General features: G+C 38.0%; 2 protein-coding genes across 15 annotated transcripts in view; one reads left to right on the forward strand and one right to left on the reverse strand.

Annotated features, from left to right (window-relative positions):
• Positions 1 to 15,411, reverse strand: part of LOC148738207 (uncharacterized) — a 214,876-nt gene that overhangs the window by 32,308 nt on the left and 167,157 nt on the right. The gene's annotated exons all lie outside the window — the stretch shown is intronic.
• LOC148738213 (uncharacterized) overlaps positions 4,736 to 15,411 on the forward strand; it is a 29,645-nt gene continuing 18,969 nt past the window's right edge. The window contains exons 1-7 of one of the 8 annotated variants that reach the window (XM_088750133.1): positions 4,736 to 4,917; positions 12,383 to 12,451; positions 12,679 to 12,829; positions 13,040 to 13,105; positions 13,945 to 14,013; positions 14,327 to 14,488; positions 15,084 to 15,161. In XM_088750133.1, coding sequence (XP_088606259.1) covers positions 12,781 to 12,829; positions 13,040 to 13,105; positions 13,945 to 14,013; positions 14,327 to 14,488; positions 15,084 to 15,161 — 424 coding nt within the window. In that variant the 5' untranslated portion in view covers positions 4,736 to 4,917; positions 12,383 to 12,451; positions 12,679 to 12,780. Of the gene's footprint in view, positions 4,918 to 6,455; positions 6,975 to 8,842; positions 9,002 to 12,382; positions 12,452 to 12,678; positions 12,830 to 13,039; positions 13,106 to 13,944; positions 14,014 to 14,326; positions 14,489 to 15,083; positions 15,162 to 15,411 lie in introns of those variants that run through there. The other 7 variants (XM_088750135.1, XM_088750136.1, XM_088750137.1 and 4 more) reach the window with 7 other exon arrangements.

Genomic DNA, 15,411 nt, shown 5'->3' on the forward strand with positions numbered 1-15,411 from the left:
ACCTGCGAGGGTCATGGAATTATTTGGTTAATAAAACATCAAAATTAATGTTACTAAAAATCAATTTGATATTTTCTTATTACAGACTTGTTTCAATTGAGAACAACCCAATTTTCCGCAAGGAGAGTGCAAGAATCAACATCGATAAGATGCCCTATCTAGCAAGTTGCTTTTTATTCTGCTGTCGAAATTGCAACGTGGATTATCCCAGATGTGTGCAGAAAGTTTCGAGGGAGTACTGTGTGAAGGCAGCTTATGACTGTGCTGGTGCATAACTGAAGGAAAGTTCATTTCAAATAACTATCAAAGGATGGTAAATTTATAACTCAGGAAGTGTTCCCCCGGAGAATTGCTTTTACTTGTCTGAGTATTTTTCTAAATAAGTTATCAATTCTGGTCAATAAATAAGTGTGCGGTGCCTACGTGATTCTGCTTAATGAGTAAAAGACAATCTCCTCCCTTTTTTGTTCTGATTTGAAAAAATGAAAAAATAAAGGAAAGTTTTTATCGTATAACCCTTTTGTGGCTTTACCGCGCGCAATAGCCCATTGCGTCCTATTTACAAGAAAAAATTTTTCGAAATTTTCAAAATTTAGTCCGTGGTCACATAGTAAAATACTTATACAATGAGTTATGTCGGGCCAGACGGAAAAATACTTTGCTCTCTTTCATGACGCACAAACCTCGCTGTGCTCGGTCCATACTTCATGACATCAAGCCAAATATTTTCTCGCCTGACCCTCCCAGTCAGTCAGTAAGTACACAGTACTTTAGAGCCTATTTAGTAGAACAGTTTAGACAGTGTTCACAAGTGGGTAGACAGGATTCAGCAGTAGAAGTGAGTGTTTAGCAGCATAAGTCAGTGATAAGTATTCAGTGAGAATCAAAGTGTGAGAGCTTAAGAGAATAACCAGAATTAAACAGATTAACTAAAATTGGATGCGAATAGAATTGAATGCGCATCAGAGAACCAATATATTTCTTTTAAAGAAGACAGTTCGAGAGTCCTTGCAACCTTTTGCTGGGCGTGGCGCGATCCGCGGCTTATTCCCTCCAATTCCAACATACTTAGCAAATTACATCCTAACATGTTTGGCGGAGGACATTTGGTCGCTGATAATATCATAATGTCGAATAGGGCGTGATGAACAGAATAGAGAGAGAGAAGTAACCAAATTATTTCATTTGAGCCTACTATTTTAGTGAATTTTGCCATCTTGATTTCATCTCAGATGCGAAATATTGTTACACTGCAACATAAGTTAAACGTTTATTACGCCAAATACAAACCGAATGTGCAAACCAAAGACAACCTTCTTTAATAAGGTAAGAAAATGGATTGGGTTTGTGGAGCCACCGGGTCTGAAGCAGTTCTGGAAAACGACAAGCTGATTTTTGGTCTGATGATTCAGATTTCTATTAGTTTACTGGCATTGTAAATGATCAGTTTCTGACCTATCAGAAGATGCATAATGCCTCTGTAAGAGCTAAATTCGAAAATTTGTAGAAACAGCATAAGGTGTTTGGAGACAGTTTTCCGAGACGCCTACTGACTATTTTGATATAAGGCCTCGCCGCTGAGAGAATTTAAGCACAAAAAATCCAACCGTTTCAAAATTATGATTCCGCCAATTGTTCAGTATTTATGGTAGTTCTCCTTGTTGTCTACCTCGCATTTTTCCTTGTATTAGTTGGGAGAATTCAATGTTCAATCATATTGTTGCTATTTTTCTTAGTTTATTCTCAGAAAGTTCCTGTATTAATATTGTATCGATACTGTGGAGAGAAATTACTTATTAGTCAATCCAAGGATTGCAAGGGTTAATAATGCAATATTAACATTTAGTAGTTGCAGCAGTAATTATCATATACCTCTATACCAGTGATGAAGCAGAAGATATCCCAGCTGTGTGCAAAAGATACAAACAGGCTAACTGTAAGAATGCAAAGTCAATCGTAAGAGGAACTCTGGGGCTGGAAGTGTGGAGGTTCCATACTGATACAGACACTGACAACACATCAAGAGGTGAACTGGTTAGAAAAACAGACACGGTTTGATGCTACTCTGGTTTAGTGATTTAATAAATGTAACTGCAGAATTACAATTAAGCAACTCAGATAATCACCCCTGGTGAAGGCATTAGACAGGAGTGCCAAAACGCTTTTTTTTTAACTTTTAATTTTTTTTTATAACCTCATATTTATATGTTTCCAGTTTTCCTATGTATTGTCAGAAGGCCTGCTTCAAAATTAAACCTAGAAAATAATAAAAATAAATCATCCTTTCTTTAATACAAATGTTTGGGACAAAAGACCAATTAATGAATACAGCCCTCGGAATACTTTGGTTCCTTAAATTTTCTTGACAAATAGATTTAGGTTTTTATGCAACCCTAACAGAAAAAAATGGTTCCCCATTTTCTGTACATCAATAAGCCTCTCATACAATTATGAATTACAGAGAGCTAATATCAACCATAAGCACCAACTTGTCCGTTATATAACCAGACATTATGTTACCAAAGAGTCCCTCTATCTCTAGGGATCTCAGGGAAACACTACCTGAGGAAAAAAAAAACGCACAATAAAAATCAAATTGTTTAAACAAATATTGTTCTGTGACAGTGTTCTCCTTTTCAGGTGGGTAACAAGTAACATCAAACGCCTGTAGTATAGGGGAATCCTTGTTTACAATATTTGCCTCATTAGCATAAGCAATTCAGTTTCTGATGGAGCTCAAAATAAATCAGTTCTGAGTATCGAAAGGTCAAAGTACGATTAACTCGGCCAATGAGTACAAGCCTGATGCATTGAATACTTTTTGTGCAACACAGGTTTAAAAACTCAAAATCTTACATAGAATGTATGAGCTCATTAGTGCTTTTGCCAGCCAGAAATTTTGCAGTTTTTGATGGACTATTTCTCCTTGAATATTACACTCAAAGAGCTACAAATTTCACCCTGTACTAAGGTTTTCTAGCTCTTTAGCTGCCTGAAGTCAATTTGTATCTAACATGCTTCCTTCTTTACACAAAGCCGTATGCAAATGAGCAAAAATGTAAACAATAACGTCAGCATGAGTCCGCCTATTACCTCAGTTAGGAAAGAGTGAGAAATCTCGAAAATTCAACAAGTAAAGAGAAAAGTTTGCTTTATCAGTTTGAATTTTTTTTTTTACCTGTCATACTTAAAATGAGGGAAAACACTGTCCAATACACTTATTATAATATATATATAGAAATATGATTAAATTATAATAATAGAGTCAAAGTAAATACTGAATATTAAACTTAGGAATTTCCTGACACAAAATCAAGGGCATTCTTTAAACAGATGTCACTCCTAACAATTATTATGGGAAGCAAAGATTGCAGTTAAAACCTAAATTGCTTCAATTAACCATCAAGATCACTTTAAGCTGTACATGAAACAAGATGTCAACAATCATCACAGATTTTAAGGCTAAACAGATTTCGAGGTTGAATAAAAGCTCTAGGCAATTTATAATTTTTCTTAGTATGTAACATTTGGTACCCTTTTAGAAATATAGTTTAGCCCCCACTAATATTAATCTTGCTGTTGGAGATTACCCTACTGCATCAGTCCGTTTTCCAATCTGTAACCTACTCCACATTCAAGCTTAACAACTGGATTATATGCTTTTAATTTCTAGGCATAGTAGAAATCTCTCCTGATCTAATTTTTAATTAGAAAAAGTTAATGGATATGATATATTTTGTCTAAGGTCTGTTACAACAGTTGTGTACATCAATATATCCTTTAAAGACCATTACACATCACTCTTCATGAATTTTAATATCTTTTGAGGTGCTGGTTAGACTGAACACAACCTCTACAAACAGGGCTCAATACTGATGGTAGGCAACTAACCACAGACTAGTAGAAATTCAGTTTTGGTTAGAAGCTTTTAATTTCCACTAGCCAGTTTAGCAAGTAAACAAACTGAAACTGTCGTAGATGTGATTCCTTTCGCCCTCTCGATAATTCAGTGATACAAACCGTTGGTGCAATTACAGATATTTGGAAGTATACGTATTTTTTCTTCTTTAGCAAAATCCTTCCTCGATAGAAATCAAAAGTAGATGACTTTTGTCAGCAGCGAATTTACACCACGTGACCAATCTATGACGCATGAAGCTGAAAAGGTCTAATATCTAGCTTGGCTAGCTTTAAGCGTTTCGCATGATGTACGATCCTCGCAGTAGATAGCGCTATTTAAGCAATAGCGAAAACCAGACCTGATAAAAATCAGGCCTGTACGGGACTCGAACCACTGACCTCTGCGGTACTAGTGCAGCGCTCTACCAATTGAGCTAACAAGCCAACTGGGAACAGGCCAGGTCTGATTTTCGCTATTGCTTAAATAGCACTATCTACTGCGAGGATCGTACATCATGCGTATCTAATACCGCAGTTCAAAATATATGAACTTCACATATTCATTGTATCTCATTTATCACTTTCACGGGTTTATTACGAATCAACTTAACGGTCTGTTCCCAGTTGGCTTGTTAGCTCAATTGGTAGAGGGCTGCACTAGTATCGCAGAGGTCAGTGGTTCGAGTCCCGTACAGGCCTGCCTGATTTTTTTCAGGTCTGATTTTCGCTATTGCTTAAATAGCGCTATCTACTGCGAGGATCGTACATCATGCGTATCTAATACCGCAGTTCAAAATATATGAACTTCGTATATTCATTGTATCTCATTTAAGCGTTTCGTGACATAATAGTCTTCCGCTTTCAGTTTCTAAAAGTAGGGGTGATCCCCTAAAACTGTTGTAAAATTTCCCTTTTGACGTTCAAAATGTTCAAACGCCCTTCTGTCTGGGCGAGCATACTTCGATAACTGCACTTACGGTTGGTAAAGGGAAGTGAAAAGAACTCGGAAACGTCGAGGTAAGGTTTCGGTAGTCGTAGATGTGATTTCGCCCTCTCTATAACTCACCGATACAAACCGTTGGTGCAATTTATACAAATGTTTGGAATTTTTTACGTATTATTTTCTTCTTTAGCAAAATCCTTCTTCGATTGAATTCAAAAGTAGGTGAATTTTGTCAGCTTACAGTATCATCGCGGCTATGAACGTTCTTTAGGACTGTAATTTTGCCCAGAATGTTCTATTTCTCGGCGAAGAGACTGTCCGGCAAAATTCGCAGTCGGCGAAGATGTGAAATTGGCTAGCGCTGCGTTAGGTTTATTCAGATCTACCTTGCCACTTTCAATTCAATCGGGCATAGACCTGGTCGATGAATTTACCGGAAAGAGAATTGAGCTAACTTGTTTAGGGATCTATAGAAGATACATGGTCGCTTTACAGAGTAAAGTGATTATTTATTTTTATGTCTTTACATCCCATATCATCACTGGTAACACTGCAGACCACATGTTCATTTCACTTTTCTCTGCATGAATGGTTGGTTTGATTGTTTGCTCACATTCTGCAGTTTATTGTGGATATAACATCTGTCGGCTCATGAATTTTGAAATATCTCGAGCAGGATGGGATAATTTACTCCAGGCGAAGTAAAAAGCTCATCTCCTACCTATGCCTTACACGAAGAGAACACGAATGATATTATGTAACCCATGATGTCCACTGTGTCTGTTCTCTCCTTTGTTTGCATTTTAGTGATTCCCAAACATATTTGTAACTCCTGCATGTTTTTTGGATGACATAGAAGTGAGGACTTGACGAATTTTAAAAGTAAAAAGGTTGCTTTCAAAGACTTGAAAATCAGTCCAAGGTTTAACGAACAAAAAGAAAATAGCTGACCTCGTTGAAATCGCTACGAATCGTTAAAAACTATGCTGAACTGACAAAGAAACAGAAGTCCAAAGTAAAGCTGGAAAAGCTATACTTCGAGTTAAATCTTAACCTTATTTATTCTATTTCAATGCAAATGTTTCCTTTTAAAAGATGTACTTTGGACATCAAAGATGTACTTTGGACTTAAGGCTACTAGCTAGGTCTCTCTGTGGTTTGCAGCTTTGTCAATGGTTATCTTACGCATCAGTCGCTAAGCAGTCAAAGTAGACCGACACAAAACAGGTCTTTGTATCCATAACGTAGTTTTGATGACTAAAATGTTCAGATGAGGCTTAATGACTTATTAAACAACTCCTTGAATTGGACTTACGGTATTTCCTGAGAGCACGGCATACAATTTGATGTCACGAATTCCACCGGCTGTTATCGATTTTAGGAATTAGGGGAACCAATACTTTCTGAGATTCAGCTTTCTTTAGTACAGTCTGTATATTAATTTTGTACAATTTTGCCTCTTGTAACCTTGCCCATTTTTTTAGGAATTACAAACAGCTTTTTGATCAGTTATCAGTAGGGGAGATAAAGTTAACTTCAATGATCAGTCAGTTATTCTCAATCATGAACCAACGCCTACTTGTAAACCAAATATGAATGAAATGATCCATACAAAAAAACCTAAACCTCTTTTCACAATGTTTCTATTTGAAGTTTCTATTTGGAATAACGTTACGTGACAAAAGGGTATCCGCTTTTAGTATGTACTAAAACGGTAGACAGCGTTGAAGGCGCCCTCTGATTGGCTAGTCAAACTCAAAGTATTCTTTTGCTATTTACCACCGAACAACTCGGGAAAAAATGGCGTCCCGGTTTCCATTCGTGACAAGCGAAGAAATCACTTAAATCAATTTATGGTGGTGCATATTATCTCACTGTCTTCGTATATACTAAAGCATAGTTAGTAGAGGGGACTGGTTATGAAACCCGGTAAACATCAAAGGGTTAAACAATAGCGCGGTCGGTGATGTTGAACAGACCCGTCACGTGACTCTGACCGTGCACAAGTTCGTTCAAGTTGGCGGACGGTGTAGACGATCTTTTTGTGTGGTGAGAAGATTTTGAGGCGATCTTGGGTATTTTGGAAGACGATGACGAAGTAGAGGAACAATTTTCCGTCGCAGTTAGAAATGTAAGTTGAAAACGTTGCAATTTCGAGTTGTAACTTTGCACTACTTAGCTTAAATTTGCCACAGATGGGCTACTCGACGCGTGTACAAACGAAATTCAACAAACGCTCGCGTATAAACCATGCTTATATATTGCCGTTTCTTCAAAGGAAAACCATAACAAAGACATCGGCCTTTGATGTTTACCGGGCTTCATAAGCAGTCCCCTCTACTAACTATGACTAAAACAACTATTCACCTTAGTGTCTGTGCTTAGCGGTGGATATTTACCACGCCGCTTCGCGGCACGGTAAATATCTACCACTAACCACCTCCACTTCCGTGAATAGTTGTTAATTAGTTTCAAAGTGTAGCGGAAGTTTTTCAACTACATTTTCCATAAAGTTCACTTTAGCAAAGTAAAATTAGGTTAAATAAAAGACTTCGACTTAAACAAACACCGTTCTGGCCGTGTTAATTTGAAACGTAAAAGAGCTTTTTGGCTCCTCGGTATTCTGATGATCGCCCCTAATTCGATTCCTTCTCCCCCCCCCTTCAACCCCCCCCCCCCCCGCTTATACTCTGTTAGCTTAGAGACCACTGATTCCCACCCGTTCCCCCCAAAAGTCTCCGGACCCATCCCCCTCACCGATCAATTATTGATTGGTTCCAAAGGCGTGGCGAATCAAAGATAGCAAGATTACATAATACCGACGTCAAGATTTCTATTCTGGTCCTCATTTCACCTTTAAGCATTCAACTTGGTTTTTGAAACGTTGAAACTCGAGCAATTTGTCAATTTGCTTTTAAGCTCAGTTATTACACACAACTTGCCCATTTGTTTGTAAATGAATAACAGCTTTGCTCACCCAAAGGGCAGCATCAGTCAGTTCAACTGTGAATAATATAAAAACGCCGGCACGTAAGGGTCCGTGTAGGAAACTTCATCAAATCTGACATCGGTAAAAAAAAAAATGCATAAAGCAAATGTGAAACTTCTTTTCACATTGTTTATATGAGAGGGAAAATGATAATAACCTTACTACGGCATGCACGCAACCATTAGGTCGCTTTAAAGTAACATTGACCTACAGGAGGTAACACTTTCGATTTCTTTTACGAAGACGTCTCGTGTACGACCTGATTGTACCGGAAGCTGAGAAATGTAAGGTATTGTGACGAAAATGAATTTCGTTCCTACACGGTCTGGGTTATATTCATATACTTTGTGTAATCCGATGGAGTTCGACTTACTCATTTCCAAGTGCAAATTTCAGTAATCTTGCGATATCGGAAAAATTAATCGCGTATTTGTTATATTCGGCGTTTTATCATAAACATCTGCGCGTAAAGGGGGTGAGAAACCGCAATCGGATTTTGTTATCTTTTAGTTTAAGAAACATGTAACAGACTAAGCTAAACGTTGGTTGCAGCTAGTTCCTTTTTCTGTCAAGCCCTAGCATAAGACGTTCTTCACGGTGTGTTTTATTGTAAAAAATTTGTAATTATCCAGCTCGAATAACGTTAAGCGTTTCGTGACAAAATGATTTCCGCTTTCAGTCTCTAATAGTAGGGGGAGCCCCCTAACACTGTCGGGAAGTTTCGCTTTTGACGTTTTAAAGGTTAAAACGCCCTTCCTTCCAGGCAAGTATACTTCGATAGCTGCACTGGGATATATCCAAAGTCTTGCACTTACGGTTGGTAAAATGACCGCGGCGGGAAAAACTTAAACCACTTTTCGCAATGTCTCTATTTGAGGTAAAAGAGCAGTAAGCAGTTCAACGGAATATTTATGTAATAATTATCGGCCTGAAATAACATTACGTGACTAAAGGATTTCCGCTTCCAGTTTCTCAAAAGTAGGGGAACCCCCTCACCTGAGAGTTCAAACCTTGCGTGCATCTGAGCGAGTTCATTTCGATAGTTGCAGTTGGATATTTCCATAGTCTTTCAAACGGAACTTTTGCTGTGGGTTTATTGTGTCAGATTTTCTCTTTTGACTTGTTGTTAACGCTGGTAACCGAAAGTAAAAGGACTCGGAAGAGCTGAGGTAAGATTTTGGTTGTAATAGATGTGATTCTTAAAATAATTCGCCTTCCCGATAACTCAGCGCCACAAACGTAGGTTCAGATAAGCAAACTATTTCGATAGTTGTAGTTAGATGTTTCCAAGATCCTCTATATAGGACTGATGGACGAAACTTAAAAAGAAACGCCGTGGGTGAGATGTAGTAGGACGAGTAAGTTTGATTAGTTTGTCACTCCCGTTAACTCAGTGACATATACATAGTTGCAGTTACAGATACTCGCAAATTCATAACATTACGTCGATTGACTTAACCCTTCTATGAACGAATCTATGAATTGTGGCGTTAAGTCAGCTAACGATGAAGGGTGGGCCACTGGAAAGAAAAAAATTTTTTATTGGAAAGAATATTGTACGGTAAAGAGTTGGGAACGTAGATCGCATTCGACAAAGGTATCATGGTCAGGATAAGTTTTACTTTATGCAGGGTCAAGTTAATCGCAATCGTCTTTAGAGCGAAGAAAATCGCAAATGAAAAACAAATTTAGTTGTGTCTTTTCCCATCAGTCCTAACACATCAAACCTTGTGTTCATTGCACATGTACTTTGCATAACACTAGAATAAACAGGTATATGGCGAGACAAAATAACTTTTTCGGGTTCCTCACCATTTACTCTTGCAGATAAAAACAGAAATTAGCGCGACTAGAAGTTGAAGAAATATTGCTTGGACACTTAACTTCTCAAGTTTAGAATAAAATATTGTGTTGTGTAAAGCAAAGATGTGCTTGTAGTGTAGTTTGCAGTTTTGTCAATGGTTATCTTACGCATCAGTCGCTAAGCAGCCAAAGTGGACCGACACATAAAAGGTTTTTGTATCCATAACGTAGTTTTGATGACGAAAATGTTCAGATGAGGCCTAATGACTTATCATGAAACAACTCCTTGCATTGAACTTATTTCTTGAGAGCACGGCATACACTTGGGCGTTATTGATTTTGGGAATTAGGGGAACCGAACACCTTCTGACATTCACCTTTCTTTATTAAACTGTGAAACATTTACTGTCTGTAAATTCATTTTGTACAGTTTTTCTTCTTGTAACCTTGCCCATTTGTTTAGGAATTATAAACACCTATTTGATCAGTTATTAACACCAGATGGCAGCATCAGTCTGTAACTGTCAATCATGAACCAGCGCCTACTTGTAAACCAAATATGAATGAAATGGCCCATGCAGAAACGTAAAGCTCTTTTCACAATGTTACTATTTGAAGTAAAATTGTAGTAAGCAGTTCATGGGGGAATATTTACCTAACAATTATCCGGCTGGAAGAACGTCACATGACGAAAGGATTTCCGCTTTTAGTTTCTAAATGTAGGGGAACCCCCTTACTTGAGAGGTCAAACCTCGTGTGCGTCTGAGCGAGTTCATTTCGATAGCTGTAGTTGAATATTTCCATGGTCCTGCAAAACGGAAGTTTTGGTGTGTGTTTATTGTAATGTATTATTCGGAAAAGAGTCGAGGACGTTGATCACATTCAACAACTGTAATTCGGTAAGAATATATTGTAATTTATGCAGGGTCAAGTTAATCGCAATCGTCTATAGAGCGTGGGAAACCGCACATGAATAACAAATTTTGTTTAGTTCAGATCAAACCTTGAGTTCATTGCACCCTTAGGGCAGAGTTCAAAGAACACTGCCAACTAAACCAAGTTAAAAAGTTTTCCTTTCCAGTCTCGCAAAAATGACAGTAGTAGTAGCACTTTTCTTCAAACTCGGTAAAAACTCTTCAGTAAAAACAAAAGCGTCCCAGTCTATCTATTTACAATATTACCTTGGTTAAAACTATTAACCATTCGAGCGAGGCCTTTTGACGAAACAAGGAACTGTTTTTACATTTTATTTAATAAGCAATAAGCTTACAAAATAAAATTTTCAAAAATTTCTGATTTTTGTGAAGGAATGCGTGACGTTATGAGTTCTGGTCTCAGTTTCTAATGGAGGAGAACCCCCTTTTCCTCACTTTGGGGGAAATTTCCCTGTTAAGCTTGAGATGTTCAAACTTCCAGAGCGTTTGAGAAAGCACACTGTAGTGCTTGTAAATGGATCCTTTCAAGCGAGGTTACATGTCATATTCCCTTCTGTTAGGCTGTTATAAGAACACTTTTAAGTAACACATGGTTCAATACAAGGCGAGGATCTGGTTGTAAGGGAGGTGTTTATGGCCTTCGAACTCAGCTGATCTGTATACGTTGTTACAAATACCGCCACGAATCTATCGTTAAGTAATTCCAGTAACATGTCTTAAAATTTACCTAAGTTTTTGTCAGCAGTTTTTTTTAGGTATATATTCTTTTGCATTCTATATTCCGGCTTTCAGCCTTGCTAAGAAGATTTTTATAATGAACAGGTGACGTCGCCAGGTCTCCTTTAGGGTCTTATGAGCGAGGAGAGCCCCCAAGCCTCGAAGAATTTCGCTTTTACACTTGGGAGGTGAAAAATTCCGATGCGCTACTCTACCTACACTTTTATAGTTGTAGCACAATGCAGAGGAGAGAAGTTAAACACTATTTCTTTTCAATTTCAGCGCAACTCGATCTCGATCTTTTTTTGATAGACCGTTGATACACGGGATGGCGTTACACGTCCCATAAAATCCTTTGCGCGAAAGCAGCTACCAAGTGAACCTTTCCTATTAAGAATTTTTCAGAAAGGGAATCTTGGGATCTTTTTCCTTTTCTGGATGAAAATCAATCTGTCGTGCGCAGGTTAGAGCTTAAACTCAAAAGTTAATTTGACGAACTCTTAGTACAATTGAAAGAATTTGTGAAACGTTCCCCACATTTAAAAATTACTGGTACACGTGCGTTATCCAGGGGAACCATAAAATCAGTTACTTTATTGAGAATATATGAAAATCATATGTGTGCACTGCAGTTTTAAGAACTGTATATGTAAGTGATCCTCGCAGTAATGAACGCTACTTAGCAGCAACAAAAATAGGGCCTGAAAATGCAGGCCTGCACGGGATTTGAACCTGTGACTTCTGTGATACCAATGCAGTGCTCTACCAACTGAGCTAACAAGTCAACTGGAAGCTGGTCGTTATGTTGGTGCCTATGAAACTCGTGAAGTGATGAGTCAATGACTGAGAATATATGAAACTGATATATGTGCACTGCGGTTTTTAGAATGTATATGAAACCAATCCTCGTAGTTAGGAATATTGGAATTTTTCACGTCCCGTACAGGCCTGATTCTTCTTTTCAGGAAAATGTTTTGGTATCTCAAACATGATTAAATCTTGTGCTGTTATAAATCATATTTGTCAACCGTTCGTCAGATTGTGGCTGATTGGTGTTGCTGTTAAGCACTAAAATAGCGTGTGCCTTTTCTATAGGTTGACAAGTCATGTAACTCTTCTAGCGCTAAGTCGCCAAGTTGGTTCTGTTTACGCTCAGTAAGAGAGGTAAGTTGTGGCTCATACTCCATGTTACCAGGTTAGATAAATGACAATAGTCTTAATTCCCCCAATGCACTCCTTGATTTTTCTTTCTCTGGGAATCTCATTTTCCATGAAAGCCTTGAAGTTTCTTTGAGAAACTATTGTGGCATCCTCAACTGTCTTATTTGTTAATTAAGATATACTCTCTGAAACTAATCAGATATAAATATTAAAATTTGGATTTTTTTTAGGATAGCCCCAGGTTATTCTTGGTATCAGCGTAGTAGATCCAACTGAGGAGGATCGAGCCAATAGTTGATAATACAACGTTAAAATTTGGTTCTTTTGCAACAATGGCGGAAGGTGGTCATGTGAACATTAATGATGGGAAATCTACAGACGGTAAGAGAGAAAACAGATTACAATTCATTGTTTTTTTTTAAGGCTTCCCAAAATGATCATTTCCAGATTGTAGCTTGAGATAAACAGTGTTGGACGGTTTCGCTGAAGCATGATGAAAAATGAAAGTAGAATCACTTGGGAAATACTCATTGAATTTCTTGTTTGTTGAACTGTAAAGGTTTTAACATGAACGTAATGCTTTGTTTCTAGCCACAGAGAAACGTAATGTCAGATCTGGTGACTTGAAAATAAATTTAGCAGATGATTTTCAGGCAGGTACGGAAGCTAGACTTATTTGTATGATTAATTGCCTTGTTACAGTGTCGAGTTCTCAAACCGAAAGCAAATTTATTTCCACGCCAAGCCAAATTTGTAGTAGTGAGAGAATACTTTAGAAGTAGTAACCAACTGCTGATAACTTCTAAGGAGGTTTGTTTTTGGGAGTGTGCGGAATTCAATCCCTTTCAGCTTATAAAGAGTGCTGTTATCCTCTTCTTGCCCTCGGGCGCATAAAGTCATGCACAATGGACCACCAATGCGAACTTTTTTCGCTCTTTTCCTCAGTGCCTCTCACCAAGTTATTGCCACCGTCTGCATCTCCTCTTCTATATTCCCCCCCTAGTTCTCTTGTTTTTCCTTTCACTCCCGTCTTGATTGGAGTCCAGTATATTTTGTTGAAAAGATCGATTTGAATATGGGATGTCTGTTTAATAAAATAGCTAGTCGGTTCCGTGGCACAAGACTGGAAATCATTATTATTCAGCGTACCTTTTAAAAAAATACTATTTCTCCGCAAACTACATTTTAGTTATAGCGTCGATGAAAAAAGATGTGTCAAACACTTAAGATAGAGTTTGACCACTCTTCCACTGAACACCTGGATTTACGTTGGTTTAAATCCTCTGGCCAATGCTATTCAATGTTGGAAAAACGTTCCATCGTATTTGGTGTGCCATCGAATGAAAATGGCAAAGTTGGTTTTGAAACTGTTGGTTGAAACAAAGTTCACTTTAGCCTTGTTCTAATACGTGGCACCACAGAGCCTATAGATATTTACCTAAGATATTATGGCTAAAATATATGATAACCTCGATATTTGACTGAATATTTCTCAGAAGCAATCGACGTTCAGGCTGAGTTACCGTCAGACAGTACATCACAATTTGATGATGCTAATTTAAAAGGTAAGAATGATAAACAGAATATATACAACATACTCAGTATGGTGCCCAAATAGCCAAATTAATTAGAATTCCACATCCTCATCACCCTCATTATCAGAGGGAGATGCTAAGGGACTTGGACCGACTAACGATCATTTAACAGGAAAGGCGTAGAACACTTTTTTTTGTCAAAAACACAACTTTAACTTTTAAAAGCTAGGTCAAACTACAGCTCTCCAAAATACATCAATGAACTGTATATCTCGAAAAGATAGCTTTTGCATCCCTCTTGAACTATGATGTGTATTATAGATGTTTGCTGCTTTTCTGTTAGCGATAGCAGAGGTGTACTTGAAGAAAGGTGATAACGAGTACAGCAAAGGAGAGGCTGACAACGCGGTACACTTCTATACGGAGGGACTACAAGTGAATTGCAAAGACATCCAAGTCAACGCTGTGCTCTATAGCAACAGGGCAGCAGCTCATTTGCTTTTGGGTAAGAATTGATCATTCGTTCCTAATATACCAGACCTGCATTCACAAGGATTCAATACAATAGGTTACAGTTCTGGTTGTGTGCGTTAAGGAACGCGTTTGTTTCTTTGCGAGTCGAATTACGCAGCCTCAATAAAGGTAACATGATGGGAAACCTAACCAATTTAGGGAGTATTGCCAGAGGAAGTATAAGTCAGACAGGTCCGATGGATGTGATTGGGAGGTAAGTTTAGTAAAGTACTGACTTACACAAGTCCATTGCATGGCCCTGTCACCAGCTTCACGCTCACTGGCCGTACTGCCCCAATCAATTAGTATACCGCTGGACTAACAGATAATGTGTCGTATACCCGTTATAACCAATGGTAGGAGGTGAGCCTTTAACTATTGGATCAAAACAAACGGCCAACATGATATACGTAGACAAACTGTTCGGAACTCGCATCACATCCTCCCGTAAGATACAGTCAGGTAATAAAAATTTATCGCCGACTTGGCAAGCTTGGTGTGTCCAATGAGCGATGTGGAAATGATTATGCCCGTTCCAAAGGATAGAGGATTGTACTTAACGTTCTCACTCGAGAATATTTTCTTAGGTAATTATCAAGAAGCATTGGATGATGCAACAGTTTCCGTTCAGTTGGAACCAACTTTTATTAAAGCCATAGAAACCGGTAAGTTCATTCATTTCCTAAGGTATGCAAAAGTTTTTTTCGTTTTTATTATCTATTACTTATGACTGTGGGGTTGTACTACAAGCCAAGTGACCATGCAGGCAAAAAGTTAGTGCTAAGAGTCAACATTGTCTTATTAAACCGTTAAACAATCCAATGGTATTGGTTTCAATTTCAACTTTAATTGTGATGGACCCCTTTGAGTCTATAGGTAATCACATGATTACGAGTGAAATTTGGGATAAATCTG

Source organism: Stylophora pistillata, chromosome 2 (assembly GCF_964205215.1).
Source record: "Stylophora pistillata chromosome 2, jaStyPist1.2, whole genome shotgun sequence".
NCBI lineage: Eukaryota > Metazoa > Cnidaria > Anthozoa > Scleractinia > Pocilloporidae > Stylophora > Stylophora pistillata.